The sequence below is a fragment of the Anastrepha obliqua genome, chromosome 2 (assembly GCF_027943255.1).
Source record: "Anastrepha obliqua isolate idAnaObli1 chromosome 2, idAnaObli1_1.0, whole genome shotgun sequence".
NCBI lineage: Eukaryota > Metazoa > Arthropoda > Insecta > Diptera > Tephritidae > Anastrepha > Anastrepha obliqua.
Window position 1 is genome coordinate 99,932,384 of NC_072893.1, and position 25,480 is coordinate 99,957,863.

Consider the following 25,480-nt stretch of genomic DNA (forward strand, 5'->3'; position numbering starts at 1 on the left):
AGGGTGACGAACGATGACACTGCTGCGTTTGCGTCAAGCGCGTTGTGCTGCTGATTAAATTCATCAGATTTTTAATGTCAACACCAGCTATATCAGCAGTCGTAGCGTAGAAATAAGAGTCAAAATGCGTGGATATTAACCCCGCCAAAGCAGGGCAGCTAAAGAGAAGCTGCTGAGATGATTCCACCTCATCCTCCATACATCCAGCGCAAAGAGGACTCGAGGTAATTTCAAGTCTCATAGCACGCATTCCTCGCGCATAGTCTCTTGTGAAAAAGCCCACGAGATTCGAGAGCTGATATTTTGTCAACCTCAGAAGCTCGCCCTTACAAGTTTGTATACTTGCCCATCTTTCCAGGAGCAGACCGCAGGTAGTGAGGGGGATCCCAATACTCTCCCTCCGTGGGGAAATAATCACACATGTCCCTTATGTGGCCGGCTTATCCACCTCACAGTTTCCCGCAATATCACTGTGACCAAGAAGCCAGATGAGGCTTTTGTCAAAGAATTCGGACGCAGTCGAAAGTAAAGTCAGGCATTCCCTGACCAGTTTCGAATGCACCGTCACTGATACGAGGGTTTGCCGCTTGGCTGTCGGAGTAAATATTTATTTTCTTGACTGTTAGTACGCATGTGAGCAGCTATTCAGCTGCCTCCTTGATTGCGGCTGGAACACACTGCCTGGAACACACTGTAGTGGTCCGGTAACCTAAATATGAGTCTGATGGGGAGCTCCTCGTAAAAACTCCTCATCCTTTATTGTTAAAAATAAACATTTATATGGACCACCCTTTACTTGCAAATATAAAGACCGCTTAATTTGGTTTGGAAATCTAAAATTTGATTTATTATTGACTTAACAAGCGTTGATATTAAACTAGCTGTAGCAGTTTAACAGATATTATTTACACGACTGTAAAAAAAAAATAATAATTAAATTTACTTAATGATGTGCCCTATATAATGACAACATACAGTATTGAGATATGAACGACATATCGAATTTATACGCATATGTAGATGTACTATATGTTGATTTCTTTTAAGACTTTCGGTTTTACTAGAGAATCTAACAAACAGTGCGTTATATGGTGATACCTATGTTACAGAACTTGAATTGTAAAGAATATCTATACATCAAATCTTGCAAATGCTTTTTTTTACTTTTGTTTTTCAATTTTCCCCCTATTTCTCTTCAAATTTGCTAAATTGAATGATTTCCCTAAGTTATAAAAAGATATGCACATCCACATGTGGATGCACCAATATAACGACATTTACCCTTTAATTGAACATCCGCACTGTAGTCAATGGTTGGTTAATGCTTTTGTGCGTGACTACCATTCGGAAATGCGTAAGTTCCAATCTCCGTGCATGAAATACCAAAATGATATGTAGAAAAAGTGGCTGGCAATGGCAAACCTCCAAGTGTATTTTTGTCATGAAAAATCTCATCATAAAAAATATCTGCCGGAGTCGGCTTAAAACTGTAGGTCACTCCATTTGTAGAACAACATCAAGACCACAAACGCCTCATATAATTACAATAAGTCACTTTATCTATCTACACTACGCTACGTTTTTTGTACAATATTTGTTTCAGAATGTGCTTTTTATGGGGAAAATTATCAACATCGTGTGTCAAAAATTATTTTTAAGCGACCTTAAACTTTCACGTACTAAAATTGAATGAGCTACAAAATTGCACACCCGTTTTTTGGAGAATTTTGTACAAAGTTAGGATCTTTGATTTATAAGGCTATTTTTACAAAAAAAATTAACGGGATAAATTGAGCAAAGGACATATTGAATATTGTAAAAAGATAAAGAGACTCAATTTTGTAAGCATAGGTGTGCATATATTTACATATATTGAGTTGTGTAAAACACGCACACTGGCGGATACCAAAAACTTGGGAGAAGGAGACATTGCTTCAACATTATTTCATACATAAGAGTGTAGAATGTTTTAAATAAGCTATATATAAGAAATTTTAAAATAAAGTGTGATAATGTGGGTAGTTTCCAAAAATAAAATATTCAGAAATTTTTTAAAAAAAGGGGAATGTTTTATATTTTTGGAAAAAAGTTCCCTTATTTTTGCTTTTGCTCGTATGCATTGTCTGCTCATAAATTATACTCAGTTTCGGGGCAAATTTCGCTTGTTAACAACGGAGTGCGGAGCTAAAAAAATCGCATTGCACTGATTGCTTTACATAGTGTGGTAAAAGTGAGATTTACGAATTGCTGAAAAAACATATATTAATATTTCGAGTATATTTGTTTATCGCACAATCAATAGTTTTTACCCAACGTCTGTGGTTCGAAACAGTGCAGTCATAAAAGCCGATCGAGAAAGAATTCGCAGAAATTCCTTTAAAAGCAGAAAATGATGTGGAGGGAAATGAATGTATCGACCAGATCCATCTCAAGACTAATTAGAGATAATCTCCACATGAAATCCTTCCTTCGGTCAACTGGTCATCTTTTGACGATGCGCTTGAAGAAATTGGGCTGGACAGATGCAAGCAGCTTCTTCGGTGGCACGCGGTCAACGGCCATGAAAATATTCTTTTCACAGATGATAAAATGTTCACTGTTGAAGAAGTTTTTAATAAGCAAAACGTCAAAATCTATGCCAAAACTTCTAAAGAAGTTGCGTGTTCGTCGATTTTCTGTTATCGAAAAAAATGGATCAAAAAAGTTGCATCAAATTTTGTGTACAAATGGAATTAAGTGCTCAAAAACACTTGAAATGTTGATAGTGGCAAACGGTGAGAGTTCTTTGAGTCTAAAAAATGTTAACAAGTGGTTCAAGCTTTTCACAGAATGTTGACGCCCTAGTCTGGATGCCCTAGCATATCAACCACTGATGAAAATGTTGAGAAAGTGAAGAAGATTATTATGGAGAATCGTCGAATCACAATTAGAGAAGTTGCTGAGGATGTGGGCGTATCGGTTGGCTAATGCAATGCAATCTTTTCGGAAATTTCGGACATGAAGCATGTGGCAGCGAAATTCGCTCCAAAATTATTGAATTGTGACCAAAAATAACATCGCATTAGCATCGCTCATGAATTGTTGAATGACGTCAACGATGTTCCAGATTTGCTAAAAGGGTCATAACTGGTGATGAATCTTGGGTATATTGTTATGACATCGAAGCCAAAGCCCAATCGTCCCAATGGAAGAGTCCAGGAGAGCCAAGAGGCGATAGCAGAAAATCACCGAACACGCAAAAACCTGTCTTATTTATGCCTCTCGGAAACAAACTAAACATGCTATATTGCTAAAACCGTGAACCCATCTTCGAGAGAGTGTACCAACATAAAAAAATAATAAAAAGTCGAATAAACGTAGCCCGCGAAATTTGAAACCTTCACCTTATTTTTTGAACACACCTCGTATAATAATTAGAGTGATAAAAGTGAATTGAAGTGTTTAACAGCAAACATTCGACCTTCGGTTCTGCCTTTTCGAAACGATGCCGGCTTTTTACCAATCAAGAACCGTCGCTTCAATAACAATACTTAAAAAAGTATGAGTAATGCCTATTGTTACAACAGCAACATACATCACTAGTTGCTATTTGAAAAATTTAGGGAAACACAACACAACATCTAATGAAACAAATAATTGCCAAATTCGTGAATTTGGTGTTTCAGAGAGTTCAAAAGTTGTATAATGAAATGTAAAGGTCTACAATTGTGTGTGTTCAATGAAAGATACACAGTTAAAAGCTATTGATACGTCCAATAGACAACTATTTTCAGCTCGTTTTTAGATTTTTTCCGATCTTAGTATAAATTTTACCGATGTTATATGATCGGAACACAAGTTTATCAGTAAGTCCATCCGGCAGATATTTTTTATGATGAGAAAATTCCTTTAGAAATCTGAAACATTAATATATTTAATATTTCATAAGCATCAATAAATTGATAAGTTTTTAATAAGGTTCGAGCCGCCATACTATTTAAAAACCATCAAACTACTAAACTCTCTCGTATTTTGAACGTTTTAATATATGATAATAATATTTTAATACCGCAAGTATCGCGTTCACTTCTCGGTAGTCAAAAGCAAACCTCCGAGCGTATTTCTGAGAAAATCTGTAAAAACATCCACCCTTCGGAGGCGGCAAAAAATGTGGAGACATTTCAAAAGCACACCACAAGTAGAAGGAAGAGCTTGGCCAAACACTTTACAAATAATGTAAACGCTAATTACACAAGTGAACAAAAACCCTTGTTTTTTTAAGTCTGTTATTTAATTGGTATTTTCTGACAATCTGCATTGAAAAGTAAGCAGAAACTCCTTTCATAACAAATAAAGTTTGCCTTTGTACATTATACAATGACAAATAAATATAATATATAATGTTTTGGCACATGTTTTGTGATGTCGTTGCATCGGCGTTGGCTTGTAAACGGCAATTATATACTACATATATAAGTGTAGCTACAAGAGCAAACTTTAAACATATTTTTTCTTTCATTAGTTAGGCATAAATAATCAAAATCAAGGCGGTTTCATTAAAGGTGGTGGCATTAGACCAACAACAATGATCTGTGCGTTTGATTGTCAAAGTAAACTATTGGGAAACTAGAAAACTTGTTTCATTCTGAGTTGACAGCCACATGGCCACAGCGAACGAAAAAAACAAATCAGCTGATTTACCAACACCACCTTTAATAGATTTGCCTTGATCAAAATCAAACGTAGAGAACTCAGACTCAAAATTCATGTTGACCTGTGTTATATTTATATACAATACATATAAAGGGGCTAGATGTTTTAAAATGAAAGATGTAAAAATTGAGATTCTTGCAGGTTTCTTAACGATTATATGTGAAAAATGACATAATTTAAATGCCATCAACGAGCACGTCTACAGGTAAAATGCGGCATACTGTCAGTTCAGGTATGCATAATTGTTAAGAACGCCAAGATCTCGATGTTGAACGTTTTTCAGCAACACTTTGCGTATAGCAGCAATTTTCTCAACAGAACGCCCAGTTTTTGTTCTGCCAGTCCTTTTTCTATCCTCGACAGAACCAGTTTCGTGAAATTCTTTCACCAATTGGGTCAAATGACCCATTTTAAACTTTTTGTCAGAAGTTCTTAGATATAACATTATTAAATCGTCGTTTGCCTTCACGACTTTTATTAAAAAATACATCGAATGTATTTTTCAAGATATACTATTCTCTTGCTAATTGTTTTACCGAGAAATATATGTGATCTTAATAATATATATAATATTTTAAAGACGGGTCATTTGACCCACATTGGTAGGAATAGGAATACATAAAATATCGGTAGGTTTAGTGTTAAATTGTCGACTCATTCGAACGATTATTTCTACCAAAAAAATCACAAATTTTGCGATATGTTGTTCCCAAACATAGGCCATTTTCATAATAAATTTTGATAACAATTTTTACTTGACAAATTTCAAAGTTGACATAAAAAGTTACCTTCAAGGAATAATTCACTACTGACATCTAGGCGTCACTTTTTAAAGACCCTTATATATAACTATTGATAACGCGCTAATACAGGGTTTGATTGAAAAGTAATGAGCCTTATTTTTTTTAAGCAGTTTTATTAAACCTTTTGGCTTATACAACTAATATTCTTCAAACCAGGACCCTTGAGCGTCAATATACCGCTGGTAGCGGTCCTTCCACTGCAGGAAACATTTTTTAAACTCATCCGCCGGAATCGCATTCAATTCGGCTGTCACAGTTTTTTGGATCGCCTCGATGGAGTCGAAACGCCTCGCCTTCAGCTTTCTTTTCAGGCGCGGGAACAAGAAGAAGTCCGGAGGGGACAGGTCTGGTCTGTAGTGAGGGTGGGGAAGCACCGGAACCCCCATCTTGGCCAATGCAGAGGTGCAGAGGAAGGCGGTGATGAAGGGTCCAATTGTTGACGAGGTCGGGCCGAACCCGGGCGACGCAGTTTTTTAGCCGAAAGAGCACTTCTTTGTAAAATGCCGCGTTTACAGTGCTTCCTGGAGATACAAACTGTTTAGCTTTACGCAAAATTTGATCGAGTAACGTTGCTCCAACGATCGCTGCATTTTCGCCACTGCAAAATCCTAACACACTTTTTAAACAGCTTTCACGCGCGGAGCGATTTTGACGGCACCGCTGTTGTCAGCGAACTGGGACCGGTTTCTAGTAGAAGGGGAAGGTCCAATGACCATTTTCCCCCACCAGCCGATTCGGTTGATCGCTTGGCAGACGCTCCGCGCGGAAAGGCTCATTACTTTTCAATCAAACCCTGTAGTGAGCCTGAAACCCAAAGCACTTCGCCCGTAGATCCGCCCATGCATTTTTATGGCATATTGTTAAGCTGGGTGACATTACCTATTGTAATTAATACTTTTTATTCAAATAAACCTCAAAGCACAAATTTGGTTGATCTGAAATAGTTTTGTTACCGAGCTTTGTATGCTCAAGCTTGGGGCGATCAATTGAGTGTACATGTAATAAATTCCTTTACCTGCGTAAAAATGTAGATGTATTTCTTAAATTTCGGTGAAATTGTTATGGAATCATATTCATTTTTAAAGCAAACATAAACAGAGTACCATCGGGAAAATACGAAGAGAATTATATTGTAAATAAAATTGTTAAAATGTGTATTGTTAGGATATACTCTATTTCGTACAAAGTATTATCTTAAATAGCTGGTTACTCCGATAACGCTTTGATATCATTATTTTAATAATTTTGTTTTTCAACACAAACTACTTCTGTTAAAAGTAATTTCGTCGTTCATTAAATGTGCAAAATTTTCTGTAATGAAAAAAGGACAAACGTTGCGTTCGTTGTGCATAACTGGTTGAAAAACTATATTACTTATAAAAAGTGTTTCAAAAGAAATTATTATTTAAATTTATAAATATAATGAACATGTATATATATAGTCCATAACGTGTGCGTACCCTTACAAATATCAGGACAGTCCATAAGTTCGTGCGTATTTTATCCATCATTTCACTTTTGTACTATTTTGCATACAAAAAATTATTCACGTAATATAACAGAACTATTTATATTTTCTGTGCATTTTTTGTGCGTTCAAAAAGTGATTTTAATCGCGAATAGAAGCACGTCTTGTTAAAAAATAAAATGGAATCTTCGATCGCGTATAAGAGGCATATTTTGTATTTTTTTTATAAAAGTGGTAAAATTGCAACAACTGCTGCTGCAGAAATAAACACTGTTCACGGAGAGAATACCGTGAGTGTAAGGACTGCGCAAAAGTGGTTTTCAAAATTCCGAAGTGGTAACTGCGACGTGGAGGATGCCCTGCGTGCTGGTCGTCCTGAAGTCTTTAACTCCGACGCCTTGCTCGAACTCGTGGAAGCTGAGCCAAATTTGACAGTCGATATGATAGCTCCATCGCATGGAACAGTTCACAGACACCTGGTTCAGTTGGGAAAGGTTTCAAAGCTGGGAAAATGGGTTCCGCATAGACTTTCCGTCGCCAACCTTCAGCAGAGAGTGAATGTATGTTCTCAGTTGCTGCAACGGCTTGAAAATGAAAGTTGTTTGAACCTTATCGTTACTGGTGATGGACAATAATCCTGTTCGCAAACGGCAATGATTAGATAAAGATGAAAAACCAGAACCGATCCCTAGATATGGGGTTCACCCTAAAAAGATTCTCCTGTCTATTTGGTGGGATACGGCCGGTATTGTTTATTATGAACTTCTGGAACCAAACCAGACGATAACTGCTGATTATTATTCCCATCAGCTATCAAACCTGAATGAGGCACTTAAAAAAAATCAACCGCCTTTAGTGAATAAACGCAAAGTTTTGTTTCACCATAACAACGCAAGACCTCATACCGCAAGACAACCATTAGGCAAGCTGAACGAGTTTGGATGGGAGCTAATACCGCATCCACCATACTCTCCGGATATTGCGCCTTGTGATTATCACCTTTTCCGTGGACTTCAATCCCATATGAGTAACAGGAACTACTCCTGAAAACAAGCTATAAAAGGGGATATCGAAGCGTATTTTGGCTCCAAGGACAACAAATTTTTTGAGCAGAGAATTAAAAATTTGCCTAAACGTTAGGAAGACATTGTGAATAATGAAGGAAAATATATTATTGATTAATAAATACTTTAAATATCTTTTTTATTAATTTTAAAACCACCTTTAGAAACGCACGAATTTATGGACTGACCTGATATTTTTAAATTAATATATATATATAAATATATGTATGTATATAATACAATTAAAATTTATATTTGTGTATATATTTTATTTATTTATTCTTTCGTTAGATTCTTAAGTTACGAAAGCGAAAGAAAATAACAAAATTCCTCACTTCATTGTTTACATAACGGTAAGTAATTGCAGTAGCATGAAAATATAGCGAAAAGAGTCTGCGTACAGTTTTTTCTTTTAACAATACCGTTAGTTTATTTGGATTTTTTTTTCGTTTTTGCGCACTTATCATTATTTTAATTTATCGGTTAGCGAACTTAGTAGCACGTTTTATTTAAAAGTGGTTAATATGAAACCAAAGGAAAAGTTAGTGTGTCAGACATAAAAATAATTATAAAATTGCTGAGAAATGGAAATAAAGGGTTTTCCAATAAAAGGTGTTATCTATCGCTATCGAGAGATGATTAACCATTTTTTATGGTCAGAATTGGATGGTATTGATCTGGACAACGATTATTTTTCAACAAGACGGCGCTACATGCCACACAAGCAACGAAACCATTGATCTTTTCCGGACCGTGTTATCTCTCGAAGAGATGATCACAATTGGCCACCGAGGTCTTGTGATTTAACACTTTGTACCTTTTTCCTTTGGGGCTACGTGATAGAGAAGGTCTACGCCAACAGCCCAGGGTCGATTCAAAACCTCAAAGATGGAATTCGTGAGGCTATCGAGGACATAGGGCAGGACTTTGCAATTCGGTTATGGAAAATTTCATGAAGAGGATATTGTCCTGTAAGCGTGGTGTTGGTGGTCATTTGTCTGATGTTATTTTCCACTATTAACGGCATTTTTCTTTGAATATCAAAATAACACTTCTTATTGGAAAACCCTTTAGTTTTCGAAATAGTGGCAAAGCTATTGGGAGAACGTTTTATTCTGTTCAATGCGTAGTAAACAATTACAAGCAAAACGGGATTTCAACATCTAAGCCCAGTCACCGACTAACTCTCTTGTCGTACGGTTGTCCGTATCAAGTGATTACCGCTGTTGAGCAAACTCCTCGGGCATTTGTGCTATTTCCATGTGTTTGTGCTTTTCCATTTTTTCACATTCTTATTTTTATACAAATTACCTGGTTTATAAAATAACTAAAAGAATATCACTGACTGTCTTATATGGCTGTCTGACTGACTGTCCCCACGATTCCTTCGGGGAAGAAAAAACGTAAAAATGTGAATAAAGAAGCTTCTTTTTCATCTTCTTCTTTCTATCAGACGTGGTTGATTGGTTGGTTGGTTAGAGTAGTGATTCATCCAGAATCCAACTAGCGCTTCCGCACCATTTTGTTGCCACATCCTCGTTACCAACTTGTTTAACAGTTATTTACAGGAAGACTATATCCAGTCTGTGCAGTTTAGGAACCTTATTAGGTTGTTGACGTCTAAGCCAGACAATTGCTCCAGACTCTCGAACAGCGGTTTGCCCAGGGTTAACATTTTGTCCTTCCATAGGGCAGGGCATTCACGGAGGAAATGGAAGATTGTTTCCTTTTTCTCCGGTTGTTCTCCGATAGATCAGAAGCCAGTTATGACTGCCCTTAGTCTACAGGCTTCCCGTCGTTTCATGTTTATCAATGTCGAGGATTGCTTGAGGTTGTAGGTGGGCCATAACGTCCTGCTGATTTTGCATTTCGTCTGATCTCTCCATCTACAATCTGCGATTCTAAGGTATTTTAGGGAAATTGCATTTTTGACCGCACCTAATGGTGTGAATACCGGTACTGCAAAAGCACTATTCATGTCAGATCCCCCTCTTGCCAGTTCATCGGCTTTTTCGTTACTTTCTATGTTCCGGTGTCTCGGGACCCAAATTAAGGTAATTTTATGATTTTCGCCCAAGGTGGTAAGGCTAGTCCTGCTTTGTTTCACTACTTTAGAGGTTGTTATAGCTGAGCCCAGTGCCCGGATCGCAGCTTGGCTATCCGAAAGAATAGCTATATTGCCCTTAAAAGAGAAATCCGTGATTAGTAGCCTTAGATGGTGTGGCAAAATTCCTATTGAACGTTACCATCGGGACGATGTAGTCAGTCCTCACCGTGTTTAACTGAGCTTGTGGCAATAATAGACTAGCGTGACCATACATTTTTTCTTTCCAGCGACCCGCTTCATTTAACCTAAATGCACTCATGGTTGCCGTCTTCTTTATATGTAGGTCTATTGGAATAACGTGTGTCAGTGCATTGAGAGCCTCTATAGGACATGATCTGATTGCACCGACCGTTATTGCACAGGCTGCTCTTTGTATTCTGCCGAGTAGTTTGGAGTTGTACTCTCTCCCTAGAGCTTTCCACTAAACTACCGAACCATACGATAAAATAGGTCGTATAACCACCTTATACCACCATAATGTATGCTTAGGTTGAAGATCAAGCATACGTTTGCAGGCATATAAAGCAATTTCAGCCTTCCTTATCCGTTCTTCGACGTTTAACTTCCAGCTTTGGAGACCAGAATTACCCCTAAGTACTTTGCACTGGGTGATAGTGAAAGAGTTTGTCCGTTGATATTTGGTAGGGTAAAAGTTGGTACCTTGTATCTGGTGGTAAAAAGCATGAATTCTGTTTTACGTGGGTTTAAACTTAGACCACGTCCTGTACTAACATTGTTAAAGGCGCCTTCTATATCCAAGAATGCCGCCATGGTATAATGTTTGCTCTCTAGAGAGCCTTCTATTGTTCGTGAAGCGCTGTCTCCGTTGATATACTAGAACCCTCCAAAGAGCTTCTGAGGAGTATATCCAAAAGTCTTTCAAAATTTTTTAACAGGGAAGACGAAAGACTTATTGGCCTGAAGTCCTTCGCTGATTCATGTCCCATCCTACCTACTTTTGGTATGAAGACGACCTTGACTAGTTTCCAACTATCTGGAATATGGCCTAAGTTTAAACACGCTTTAAAAATTTCCTCTAGCCATGGTAGGATGCAGTCCAAGGTTTCCTGTAACATCTTTGGAATGATCTCATCTGGTCCCGAAGATTTAAAAGGTGAGAAAGATTTGATTGCCCCTGAACTTTCTCCTTGGTAATTATTTAATTTGCAAGATGCTGTGGATTATATTGGTTCCGCCTGATATCTTCCCTCCCACTTTCGTGGACGCTGCATCTCTGAAAATGCGTATTTAGCAGAAATTCTAGAGATTCTTCAGCCGTAGCAGTCCAAGTTCCATCAGGTTTCTTAACCCAAGAAGCCTTTAAATGGTCTTTGGAAAGAACACGGCTGAGCTTGATCTAGATTTTTCCTTTAGTTTTAAGAGCTCACTGCTCCAACAAGGAGGGTGAGTTTTTTTTACTAAATTTTATGGGGCAGGACGTTTTGTAGGCCCTACTTAAATACCTTTTCCAGTTTTATGACCCTACTCTCCCTACTCTCTCCCTCCTATCCTCTTGTTTACTGCATTTTTTAACCTCTTTCAGTTGGTTCTTAAAGGATTTCGATACGGTAAGGGTGGATCCACCTTAAGATCCAAATCGTAGAGGATCCAACTATGATCCGAAAGGACCTTTTATTGGATACCCTCCAATTATCTACCCTTACTGACAGTAAAGTAACATCAATCAGACAGTAAAGTAACATCAATCACTTCCTCCCATCCTCTGAAGTACTCCGTACTAGGAAAAGTGAAAGTGGGAGTGTTACCCCTATTACATACCGATAAGTTAGTGTTGATAATAAAATTATATAAAGACTCATCCGGTCGTTTGTCTCAAAGCTTCCCCACAACGCATGCCCCGCGTTGGCGTCGCATCCGAGTAGCAGTATTTGGTTTCTGGTTCCTTCAAGCACAAGCCTACAAGCCTCCTCGAGTGGTGCTGGCCGATCATGTGCCATATAGATGGATGCAAGTGTGATGCTGACACCGTCAGCGGCTTCCACCTCAACTGCCGTCACATCCTGTGAACTATATGATGGCATTAAAAATATGTTTAAGTGTTTTTTGGCTACAATACGTGATGATGGATTACCTTGAGTACGCTTATGGTACAGATTGAAGTTTCTTCCTGGGAACCCCTTCACCTCGTTGCTCCGCACCCAGGATTCCTGGATTAAGGCTATGTCAACGTTGTCCTCCCCTAGGAGAACGGTTAGGTTGTCCGTTGCAATCTGTGAATGTTGCAGATTAATTTGGACAACCTTTAAAACCATTTTTTTTATTGGTTTGTTTTCCCAGGTTCGGCGTCATTTAACTACATGGCAGTCAGCAGTTCTCTGGTGCCGTCGACCTTATCCTGCTCCTCCTCCGGATTCGCAGAACGGAAAATCTTCAGCTGGGCCTTCCGTATGCCAAACCGAAGTTTATTTTCCATTTTTTGCACTGGTTCAAGGCAAGGCTTTCTTCTGTGATTTGAAGAAGAAACGACACGCTGTGCTTCTGCGAAGCGCCCGCTTTGATAATCGACCAATGGGTCATCGGCACTGACCGGTTGTGAGCTTGGAGGTAGGGAATTAATTGATTGGCTTCAAACTCCATGTTTCGTATCCAGATGTGAGCCCTCGGCCTTCGTGGTATCTCGCTGGCTGGAATGAGCTTGAGCCTCAAGCCCTCCCAACTGTTCTGAATTTCGCCAATCGCGATTGTCAGGAAATGCAATGGGTACTGGTCATCACATTTGATTACCCGGCAGCCACGTACCACTTCCACCGAGTCGAAACCTGGCGGTTGACCCTCCGGGTTCGCCATCACATGGTCGACGATTATGCGAGACAACCGTGCCTCAATATCTGAACATTTGTCAAGCACAGGTTTGCCGCGGTTGGAAGTTTCGTCCACCAGTGCCACTTGAAGATGGTCCCGTGCCACCTCACTGAATTGTTTGGTAAGTTTGGGGACAACCGCATCCTGATCTGAGATCTTCTGCTTCTTTGTTGCCGTCTTATTTTCGTCTTGCGAACAGTTACGTTTTTTTGCTTCTGTCTTTCGGGCGGTTTGGAATGCCAGGTATTCGTCCACCACCTTTTGACACCTTGCCTTGTAACCCTCATCTTTGGTCCGTTTGTCTGTCCTGTGCTGTGAATGCGTTCGTCTGTGTTCCCGTCACTTTGTCCGTCTGTTTTTCGTCACTATCCGATCTTTGTTTTTTGTTTGCTTTCATCATTCTGTTCGTACGGTCACTGGCCCCGCCCAGGGAGCTGCGCATGTCGCCATGCGCGGTGATCAAAGAGGAATCAGGGGAAATAACCGGTAGACCATCATAGCGCCCCATACTATGGCAAGGCCACCGCTACAACCTGAGGCGGCCTGATATCAGGAGGGCTCCATTCGAAGACAGCCTTATTTAGTCCCCCGTCTGCCAAACCCACCCAATAAGCACGGGTCGCATCACACCTTGGGTTGAGGAAGTTTACGTCTTCGGCCTGTGTGGTTCGCGGGATACCTACTCTCCTACCTTCCATATCTGGGAGGTGTTCCCCTATCCATCACCTGGGGACGCGCCCTCTAGGAATAACACGTCCCCCAGACGTGACTCAAAATCATAATTGCAATCATCCAAAATTCATTATCATTAAATCTATCGATGTATCCAACTGAGAAAAAGAAATTCTGGAGGCTCTAAATTCACAAGGTGTTGTGGGTTTATTCAAATTTGCTAAACCATTAATAATGTAAAAGTTCCTACATGCAGAAAAGTCCTATCGTTCAACTTGTACAAAGTCCCCCTCACTATTGACATAGCATGGTACTCAGTGAGAGTTGAGGAATACTTTCGTACCCCCATGAGGTACCTCCATTCCAACTTCTAGGTCACACCATAAAAAGATGCAATAATAACACCACATATCAAATTTGTAACTTTCCACCTTATATCACACTGCCATGTCAACGCATAATGTGCGATAACTGTTTTGGGCCTCACAACGTCTCTGCCAGAGCCTATCCAAAATACCTACAAGAGGCAGAGATATTATAAATAAAGACTTAGAACAAGTGCAGTTATGCTGAGGCAAGCCGCCTATAAAAACTACAAAAACCCATCAACCTAAGCCAAACGCAATCTTACTCGACAGTTCTAAACTCCACACAACTTTCTCACTATACTCTCGCTCACAACTCCATACATCATACCTCTTCAAACGCCACTGCAGTCGCCACTCAACCGCTCAACTGCACTAACCAATCCGAACACGTCTCTTTCAAGTTCTCATTCAATTTCTTAACACTCATTGGACCATACTCATACCCTTCAATAGCCATCACAACATCGACATCTCAATCTTAATCTCTCAGCTAGCTCAAAGGATTAAAATAACATCTACTCAATAGCAATTATCTGCGCTGTCTCCCTAATGCATTCTCCATCCACACCAACTATCAATACCATGGACTGTAATCAAAACAATAGCAACATTCGAAACTAATGAATCAACAACTCACTCCAGTCAATTTTCTGTTGACCACTCAAATCTTCTTACTACACCCTACAATTCCTACAACACCGCATACATTGAATCTTCAACTCATCCCAACACAATCCTTCAGTCTCTATTAATAAGAATATCCGAGATACACAACACTACACATTGTGAGCTTCAAGAACCTGAGCTATAGGTTATTGTCTCTCGAAAATAACTAATAGCAAGCATAAAAAGGTTCAATATTGATGGTTAATATTCTTCAGTAAAATATTAAAGGTTACCAGAATAATTACTTAGAACTAGAAACCCTAATCAAAGGTCGCAAGCCACATATAATTTGATTATAAGAAACCCATTTTAAACCCAGTCACTCACCATATTACCCCAAACAATATTCGCCGTATTATCACAACTTCTCTAACAAGGTGTGGAATATAAATCCATAAAAATCTTCAACTCAAAAGAGTCAAAATAACTCTCAATTTATCAGCTGTTGCTGTCGAATGTTAAATGTCCAATCACTGTTATTTCCGGTTACATTCCCCCATAACTAGACATTCTCTCACTCAGAGATATTGCAACTTAGCTCCTCAATAATCATATGTGGTGATTTCAAAGGATGGAGTCCACTTTGGGGTTCACCAAACGCTAATCGTAGGGTCACTATAATTGAAGATTTCATTCTCGCTTCCAATTTGTGTATCCTCAACAACAATATCCCAACCCACTTCTCCACCCACAAATAATTCACACATGTAGACCTGGCAATTTGTTCACCACAACTATTCCCCATTGCATCCTGACGCACGCTTGAGGACCTACATAACACCGACCACTTCCCTATAGCTTGCTCTCCATCCATCCATCCATCTGCAACCCCAAGTACCCTCAGCATTAAAATTACTTCTAAGTGCACCACTACCAGAGCTAACTGGGAGAAATTTAATAATATATTAAGTGACAAGCATTTTCCTTACTTTGACAACACCAACTCTCATAAAGAAGCCGCTACAATTCATAAGGCTATGAGGGTAGCAGCGAACCTAGCAATACCACCGACTCATCCCCGTAAAGCCTTAAGAAATGTGCCCTGGTGGTCGCCAGAACTAGGTAAACTACGGCTTGAGAAAATGTTAGTCTGGAGGGATTACCAAAGGTGCCTCACTCTTGATTCACTGATAATTTACAAAAAGTTTAACGCCCGTTTTAACAGGAAGAAGAGAGAGGCTAAGTCCATAAGCTTTGAAAAATTTACCAAAAAACTAAACCCTAGTTCCCCAATCGATATATATCAGCCTCATTTTATTAATTCTATAACTGTAGACAACACTATAATTACACATCAACACACCCTTTCATCAGAAATTATACAGAAAATTTTAAAATCTTCGGAAACATCCAACTTTCCACCGCAATTCATCTTCCAACAATATGCCTTACATGCGTGAAACCGACGCCACGAACCGCATTGCTCTTTCAATTGAAAATAATATCAATATTGCTGAAATAGATTCTGCTTTAAAACTATGTAAAGGTAAGACTCCAAGCATTGATCAAATAAATTACGATATGTTACGCCATATTCCCATATCCGTTAAACATAGACTACTCCAACTCTGTAACTCAATTCTTAATCATGGCATAATTCCCCAGAGTTTTAAGACAGACGTAATGTACCTATTTTAAAACCACAGAAAAATTCATCGCTTATTGAAAGTTATCGGCCCATCTCCCTAATAATAATACGATCAAAAAGCGTCTATCATCATTCCAAGTTGGTTTCAAAGCCAACTCCAGCACATTGGATGCCTTACTTTTTCTTGACTACCAATTGTCTTCAAATTTCTCCCAACAAAAAAAAAAAAACAAACACTTATCTGTTCTTGCAATCGACTCTGCACATGCTTTTGACAAAATAGGAAGTCACATAGTTCTCAAAAAGCTTCAAGGCTGGAAAGTTGGACCCAAAAACTTCAATTACATAAAATCCTTCCTGAGCAATCGCAAATTTCGTCGCAAGGCAAATACCAGCTTTTTTCCATTTCTTCACAATAGAATCCCTCAGGGAACTCCCCTCTCTTTTCTTAACAGCTTTTGATGAAGTTAGTAAAATTATGAGCCTAGAACCTAACATTAGGCATTGTCTGTACACTGGCGACTTATTTTTAATATGCAATAATAAGAAAATAGCTGATATTGAAACTTCATTTTGTACAGCTCTAAGCGCTTTGGACGAATTGTCAAAACATTCGGGTGCTTTTATTTCATTTGAGAAATATAGGGTTTTTCAGTAAGAGCGCTTCAACTTTTGAACTTTTTTGAATAAAACACAAACGGTTTGACTTTTTAACTAATTTTTTTTTTTATTATCGAGTTTGAACATATACATTTAAGTATGAAATTCGATTTCTTTTGCATGACCACCGCGTGCACGTTTTACGAAGTCCAATCGTTGAACCCAATTTTCGACCACTCTTTTGCATAAATCGGCCGAAATTCCAGCAATTTCGCGTTCAATATTTGCTCTGAGCTCACAAATCGTCGCCGGCTTGTTACTGTAGACCAATGACTTCACATAACCCCAAAACGGGACGGCTTGTTAAATGGACCGTAAAATGGCCGTAATGCTCTTAAAGTAGCAGCAACAGAACGATTATTTTCATAAAAAATTTGCACGATTTGCAATCGTTGCTCAAGTGTGTAGCGTTCCATGATGAAATGGATACTAATGAAGTTTACAAATGACAAGCGAAAAATAAAAAATATTGCGTCGTTCGCCCTCCCTATCGGAAAAAAGTTGAAGCGCACCTATTGAATAACCCTATACAAGCATGTCTGCAGGAAACAGAATTGTAATCAGCTTAACATTCAATATAGCAATCACAGCATAATTAATGTCAATTTTATGAAAATACTACTGGATCCGGCACTCGAAGTGTAAGAAATTAAAAAGGCCATAAATTTTGTTTGGAAAATTGCTTTTATTTAATTCAAAGTAAAAATGTGTAAAAATATAACAAAATTAGGAATCAATTTACTTTTGCTCGATATGACCACTTTTTGCCTTGACTATGACCTTGAGACGGTCCAGAAATGAATCGCCAGCTGCCCGAATTCGACTTGCAGGTATTTTGGCCCGTATGCATCGGATACTACGGTCAGATACGATAAACAAAAACTTTATTTACTTTAAGGTGCTCGAGCTCAATCGCTGGTTGTGATTTTCTAGCCAAATATAATGCAATGACACTAACTATTACGTTTAAAATCCATTACTGATTTTCTTTTTTGGCATATACTCTCGGCAAAATGCTTCCGGACGACTGTAAACAATACTCTGGACTGTCATTTAGCCAACTAACAGATAGCTGATGTCCGTGCATTAGCTGCGCGAGCGGTCTGAAGCTGGTTACATTTCGGGTGCCTGACCCTGTAGGTGTTATTTTTGATAATAAAAATAGTTGAACAGATTGAATATTTAAAATATTTATCGTAAAAAATAAGTTGTATAGGTACACATAAACACACTACTTACCGTAACTAAACTAACTATACAACCAAAACCTGACTACGGTCTGCAATTATATTTGAAATGTGGTAAATCTACCATTAATAAATTCAAAGCACCATTTCATGCCGCTGTTCGGAGGAGTTGCTTTTAGGACAAAATTCAATATAAATATGCTAATGGAAGGTGGTTTTCAAGCACTTGAAGATTGCATTAAATGTTTCAGAAGTCGCATAATATACAAATTATTCTGCGATTCCACTCATATTCTTCACCATGAAATTCGATTACTGCATAAAAGAAGAAGACCACTTTTACATAAATAAACTTTATGCGAGGTAAAATATTGTAGCTCGCCGAACATTTAAACTTGAAGATATCTCCAATGAGAATACCTCAAACTAAGCTCTAAACTCAGAAAGCTTTATCGAAGACGTATGCTGTTTACAAAAGCAGTGCACCAACAACACAACTTATGAGCAAAGTGCACCTTGTCGTAAATCTTGGCTTAAAATCGTGTTTGCACTTTTATAACCTACTTAACATAACATCAATTAACCCCATATACTCCAGAACTTTAAAGTCTCGGCTGGGCGCCAATTGGTATATCTTCCAGCATGAATATATATATATATATTAGGGCGGGTCGATTTAAAAATCTCTCATTGCTCTGTGATAATCGTATTCTAGGGATCGAAATAAGAAACTTTGCCGAAGGAACCATACCTCTAAAACGAATTCTGATGTCGCCCAATTTCAAAATATCACCACTTTTGGCCTTTACATGAAAAAATCAGCTAAATGGCTATGTTTTTTCTTTATTTTTATCTATTTATAATAATATTTATTATTTATTTATAATAATATCTATTTTTTCTCTTAAGAAATTTATTTAGTCAGAACATATGTAAATGAAAATATAATATTAATTTAAGTGAGTTATAGAAAAGAAACTAAAAAGTTCGACCCAAATTGGGGGACATCAGAATTCGTTTTAGAGGTATGGTTCCTTCGGCAAAGTTTCTTATTTTGATCCCTAGAGTTTGATTTTCACAGAGCAATGGGCGATTTTTTTGCCTCCCCACAAAAGACACTAAAAGTTGGACCCAAATTGGGGGACATCAGAAATCGTTTTAGAGGTATGGTTCCTTCGGCAAAGTTTCTTATTTTGATCCCTAGAATATGATTTTCACAGAGCAATGGGCGATTTTTTTGCCTCCCAACAAATCGACCCGGCCTAATATATATACATAATTGGCGCGTACACTTTTTGGTGTTTGGCCGAGCTCCTCCTCCTAGTTGTGGTGTGCGTCTTGATGTTGTTCCACAAATGGAGGGACCTACAGTTTCAAGCCGGCTTCGAACGGCAGATATTTTTATGAGGACCTTTTTCATGACAGAAATACCCTCGGGAGCTTACCATTGCCTGCCGAGGGGCGACCGCTATTAGAAAAAACTTTTTCTTCATTTTGGTGTTTCCCGAGATTTGAACCTACGTTCTCTCTGAATTCCGAATGGTAGTCACGCACCAGCCCATTCGGCTACGGCAGCCGAATATATTATATCCAAAAAAATCTATGTTATAACAGATGGGCGATGGAGAATTGGTGGCCGCCGTAGCTGAATGTGTTGGTGCGTGACTATCATTCGGCAGACGAAGGTTCGAATCTCCGTAAAACACCAAAATAAAGAAATTTTTTTTCTAATAGCGGTCGTTCCTCGGCAGGCAACGGCAAACCTCCGAGTGTATTTCTGCTTTGAAAAAGCTCATAAAAAATATCTACCGTTCGGAGTAGTCGGCTTAAAACTGTAGGTCCCTCTATTTGTGGAACGCACACCACAAATAGGAGGAGGCCGAGACCCGAAAAGTGTATGAGCGCCGATTATATATATATATAATATATATATATATACATATATATCTATATATATATATCACCTAGGCTGAAAATTCGCGGGCCTAATATAGAAAATACGTGTTTATTTTTTTGTTGAATTGTTCAAAATTAGCTTTATTTATCAACGTAATTTCCATCGTTCCAGCACCGCTCTAACATTCCAATACCACTTTAGTAGAACGACTTATCTTTTACTTCAAAATGGGCCTCAGTTTCAGCGATAACCTCTTCATTCGAGCAAAATTTCTTACCGGCGAACATTTTATAGGTGTAAGCAGGTGTAAGCCATTGTTTGATATGACACGGTGCGTTTTGGCCAACTGAACAGAGTTTTCTCATTGTCAATATATAGCCAACACATTCTTTTGATATCTTTACGATGTCAGCTAACTTACGCAACTTCACTTCTCGATCATTTAAGACGATTTTGTGTTGTTTGATTTTATTGATGTTTTCTGGTGTTACCGCCCCATTTGGACGTCCACTGCGTTGTGCATCATTGGTGTCTCTATGACCACGTTTGAAGTGAGCAAACTATTCTTTTATTGTTGTACTGATGGAGGGCGCACTTTTGAAACCATTTCTTCGCTTGAACGGTATTTTTCCCCTTCAAGAAGCAGTGTAAAATTAAAACACGAAATTCGTTTTGATCCATTGTTTTAAAAATAACAAAAGTAGAGTTAAAAAAGAAATCTGCGTTCTTTCCACCAGACTACCGAACCATACGATTTATACAACCATAATGTATTGTATAATTGGGTTGAAGACCCCATCTTCTTCCAAGCATACGTTTACAGGCATATAAAGCAATTTCTGCTTTCCTTACCCGTTCTCGACGTTTAATTTCCAGCTTATTTTATAGTCCAGAGTCCCTAAGTACTTTGCACTGGGTGAAAGTGAGAGAGTTTGTCAGTCCGAACGCCATTAGCACACATCATCAGCGTACGCCATCGTTTTTACCCCACCTTCATTAAGTTTTATTAAGATTTTGCTAATCACACGTAACCACAGATGTGGAGATATTACTCTCCCCTGTAGAGTGCCCCTTTGGACCTTTTGGTTATGTTGATATCAACCCTATTAGATTTGATGATCCTGGTTTATATTCGAATAAGTTTACGCTTAAGCATATTTTATATATATTTCATTATTATTATATTTTTCAGAATGGAGAGAAGTATTATATATCCGCACGCTGCCACCTTATTTGCTGCTATTTGTGCAAGTATTTTCACTGTAATTGGAATTTTTGGTAAGAAGTAAACATTTCTGATACATACATTTTTGAAAATTCTTTGTCAGAAAGCTAGAAAACTAATTAGGTCGACATAACTGTGTAGTAATCGTAATTTTGATATCGAAAGATATTATTTAGAATGAAAACATTTGTATTAGAATTTCAAGCATAACTATTAGGTACATTTTTAAGACGCCGGTTGGCTAGAATGTCATTACCCAATGTTTGATTGGATAAATTTCAAAAAAAAAAAAAACCATGTAACAAACCTCTTAGCATTATTAAGCATTTAAATACATAATATATGTAAGCATTTTATATTTACGAGAAGGAGATACAAAATATATAATATTATATATATTTTTCTTAAGTTAGTAGAAGTAATATAAAATAATATGTACTCCCCCTTAAAAATAAGGATAATAGCGTTAATATAAAACGGAACAGCCATAAAATAAAGTTTTTTAAGAGTGATGAAAGACGTAAATAAAATTGGCGTGGACTTTTTAAAATTTTGAAATGACTGCTTGAAGGACCTTGCTAAGAGAAGAATTAGTAGAGTTTAAATTTGTCTGCTTATAAAAATTACTTGTTTCAAATTATTTTCGAGAAGGGGTTTTTCATGAAGATTCCGTAATTCGGACCGTTCAAAGCTGCCGCATGATTGGAATTATATCGAGTGTTTTTTTAAGAGCTTGAGAACTTTAAATGATAATGTAAAGCAGTAATATTGTTGAAATGTTTTTTTACAATCTGGTAAATAATTTCATGGCATTTATTTTTTGAGTATGATAGGCCGGATATGTCCACCGCGGCTAAAGTTAGTCAATTCGATCAGTCCAATAAATTGATTGTTAATCGCGCTGTATGCCTAGTTGCGCCGTCTTCTTGGAACCAAATGTCGTCGATGTTTAGCTGATTAATTTTTGAAAACCTAAAAACCCCGTCAGCATGGCTCGGTAGCATTCGCCATAAACCGTAATGGCAACTCCTTCCTCATTTCGCATGATATAAGGACTGATGATGCTGCCAGTGTGTAAACCGCGCGTAAAATGTACAAAGTACTCTATAATCTTCGCGAACAGATTTGTTTCGATGTATGGTAAATTTCCACGATTTGGAAGCATTTTTCTGGCGGGAACGATTTATGATGACTCCGAACCTTACTGAACAGAAAGATCAGCACAGTTTGCTAATCTCAGCTGTCAAACCATAGTTATAGACATCGATAGTAATTCTCATGCAGCTACAAAAGCATTTCACCTAAAATGAAAAGTTTTCATTACTTTAAGTTATTATAAAGTTTAACTGGACTGATTTTAAAGTATAAAATAATAACACCAAATAAGGCATTAATTATCTAAGTAAATCAATGAAACAGAGTTATCTTATGTAATCCAATCGTCAATCTCTTTTTAAACTCTATAATTAATTTTTAAACAAATTTTCTTAACGTAATAGCGGAACTTTTATTGATAAATTTGCGACTATTCATTTACAATAAATTTGATATACATCAAACTAAAATTTTTTATTTTCGTTTTTGCTTTCAGGCAACTTAATTACAATCATTGCATTACTGAAATGCCCTAAAATAAGAGGACATGCGACCACAGCCTTTATTTTGTCCCTCAGTGTATCGGATCTTCTATTTTGTTCCATTAGTTTACCTTTAACCGCTGTGAGATACTATGAAGAAGTAAGTTCCTTTGTTGTAGTTTATATTACATGCTTTTACATACATTTGATAGAGTATTCCACAATATCTTAATAAATACTTGTTTAACCTGTTAGCGATTAGTTTTTCTTAGACAGCTCGATTTACTGTGCTGAATTAATTTCAAGCGAAGACCGGGATGCAAAACCAGTTTTCAGCCAAATATTGGATTCCCCGTGCGCGTTGGCTGAACGATTATGATAACGATTATTAGGAAATTCAGTGTTCATGCTTACTTTAGAATGTCAAAATAAAGGGGAAATTTTCGTTTTTTGCTTAACTTTAAATTTCATAGCAAATGCAATTTCTTTTTTCGGCCTGACGCACATATACTATACGACATTAACTAAAAAATGAACTTTTGAAATTGACGCATATGAGTTCTGTGGCAGGGGCGCACCCAGGTTTTTTTCTCTGATTTTTTGCATAAAATTCTCTCAATATTCTAAGAAAACAATTTGGCAAAAATTTAAACTTTTGGTTAAGGGGTAACACCACTGTAGAAATTTCAAAAAATTGATTTTTTTTTTATAAGCTTAAAAAATTCTTTGAACTTTTTAAAATACAGAACAAAAAGTTTTATACGTTACCGAAGTCTATTTCATAAATATTTTAAGCGTTTAACCAAGCGTTAGTGCCTGCTACCTAACGACTTTTCCAAATTTCCAAACTTTAAACGCGTTTTTCTCAAAACACGTTTTCTGAAATTGGCACGCAGCATAACTCAAACAATTTTAAATATTTTTAATCAGGTTTTTCACTACGTTTGTATAATAACCTTCTTAAGAGAAGAGCGTAGGGGATTTTCGATAGATTAATTTAAACGATTGTTATAATTATTTAAGTGCCGTTTTTTTAGTCCAAAATAGAGTTTTTTCCTTCAAATGCTTGCTAATTCCACAAAAATAAATATTTTTTAAATCCACTACGTGTTTCTCTAGCTATTCTTATCTAGATTAAGAAAAAAAATGTTTCTTTGTTCCAGATTAAAATTTGCACCCTCTGTGCTGCGTGCCGCGGAGCTCCTTCAAGAGAAACCACATTACAAAAATGTCTCCAATGCCGCCATTTTGTAAAATTTTTCGATCAAACTTTGTAGTTTTGTATTTTAGTATATAAGTAATAACTTCCCAAATCAGAGTGATTGTTTCCCCTTTCCTTCTATACAAAAAAATTCTTTAAAAATCGTGTTTATTTTACGCGTGTACAGTGGTGTTACCCCTTAAAAGAAATTAACCCCAGTTCAAATTTAGTCGCATGAATATAAAAAAACTATACATTTCGACTCGTCACTTGTTTTCAGCAAATTTTTCAAAATCCTTGACACCGTGGGCGTTTGAGTCTCTTCAGATATAAATATATAATGTCTTGACTTTTGTCACTTGACTTTTCGGGGTCGTCAAAAAAATTTTATTTTGCCAATAATTTATTCATATTCTAAGAAGAGGGATCGATGCAATAAACGGATAGTTAAAACACTGAAAAACTGAAGATTTAGAGATTATAAAAATCTTATTTTAACTATCACAAAAAAATCCCCAACCATGTTTTCCAATAGTAGTTATAAATTAAAGCTTATTTTACCTCGAAAACTGTAAGAAAAAATTGTAAATTGTAAATGTTTTATTTAATAATGTGTATGAGCTTCATTCTTTCTAATTACTTAAAAAATTTGATATGGAATAAGGTCATCAACTATTTAAGGTAGTTGTAGAAATTATGAATTTTGTCTCCAAATTTCTTTCTATTCTCATACACTCTATCTTTCATTCTCGCAAATTGTTATGGAAAGAGTTGTTAGAAAATTTTTTATTATTTTTTATCAAACATTTAATTCCTCCTCAAAATTCTTCCTCAAAGACTTCTAAGTCACCACTATAAAAAATATTAAATTTTTTAATTTTTTCATCCTTATTGGCACAGTAGCCGTCAAGCGATTTTGGAAACCCGGCTAAGTGCAAGTGCAAAGCAAATTAGAAATAACAAATTAAGCCAATTCCTTCTAACACTGAGGAGGCCTTAATCTGCCACCACCCTCGGGCATCGTATCGAATATTTTCAGGCCCGGTGCATTTGTGTCTATCTCCATGTCTGCGTACAGCTCGTTGTTCTATCGTCTGCGGTGGTTGTCGTCGCCAATGTGGAAAAATCTTTCTTACAATCCTTCTCTCAAACACTTCAAGGGCCGTTGCATTACGTGTTATTATTGCCTAAACTTTCTTCGTCATATAATTGGACGGGCAAGTGATTTTTGTTCGTCGAGTCAGGACTTCACTACTCAATTGCCTACTTAGTCCTAAGCAGCAGTTGATGGCAGTCGGTTGGTATTTATAAATTCAGTGTAGTAATATCGTCAAAGCTAGAAACCTCGGGAAAAGAAAGCTATCAATTTCAACTTGCTCCCCAGCATTATTGTATAATTATACTTTTTTCAATTTAACTAAAAACTGAAGTCAAGCTGCTAATATTCATGTTTTGGACGGCACTATTTTATATTTTTGGAAG

At 37.4% G+C, this 25,480-nt stretch overlaps 1 protein-coding gene across 4 annotated transcripts in view; it reads left to right on the plus strand.

Annotated features, from left to right (window-relative positions):
- The window catches only part of LOC129238791 (protein trapped in endoderm-1), an 84,040-nt gene that overhangs the window by 19,617 nt on the left and 38,943 nt on the right, over positions 1 to 25,480 (plus strand). For 2 of the 4 annotated variants that reach the window (XM_054873974.1, XM_054873976.1), the window contains exons 2-3: positions 21,188 to 21,273; positions 22,812 to 22,957. In XM_054873974.1, coding sequence (XP_054729949.1) covers positions 21,189 to 21,273; positions 22,812 to 22,957 — 231 coding nt within the window. In that variant the 5' untranslated portion in view covers position 21,188. Of the gene's footprint in view, positions 1 to 6,542; positions 6,628 to 8,318; positions 8,381 to 21,187; positions 21,274 to 22,811; positions 22,958 to 25,480 lie in introns of those variants that run through there. The other 2 variants (XM_054873975.1, XM_054873977.1) reach the window with 2 other exon arrangements.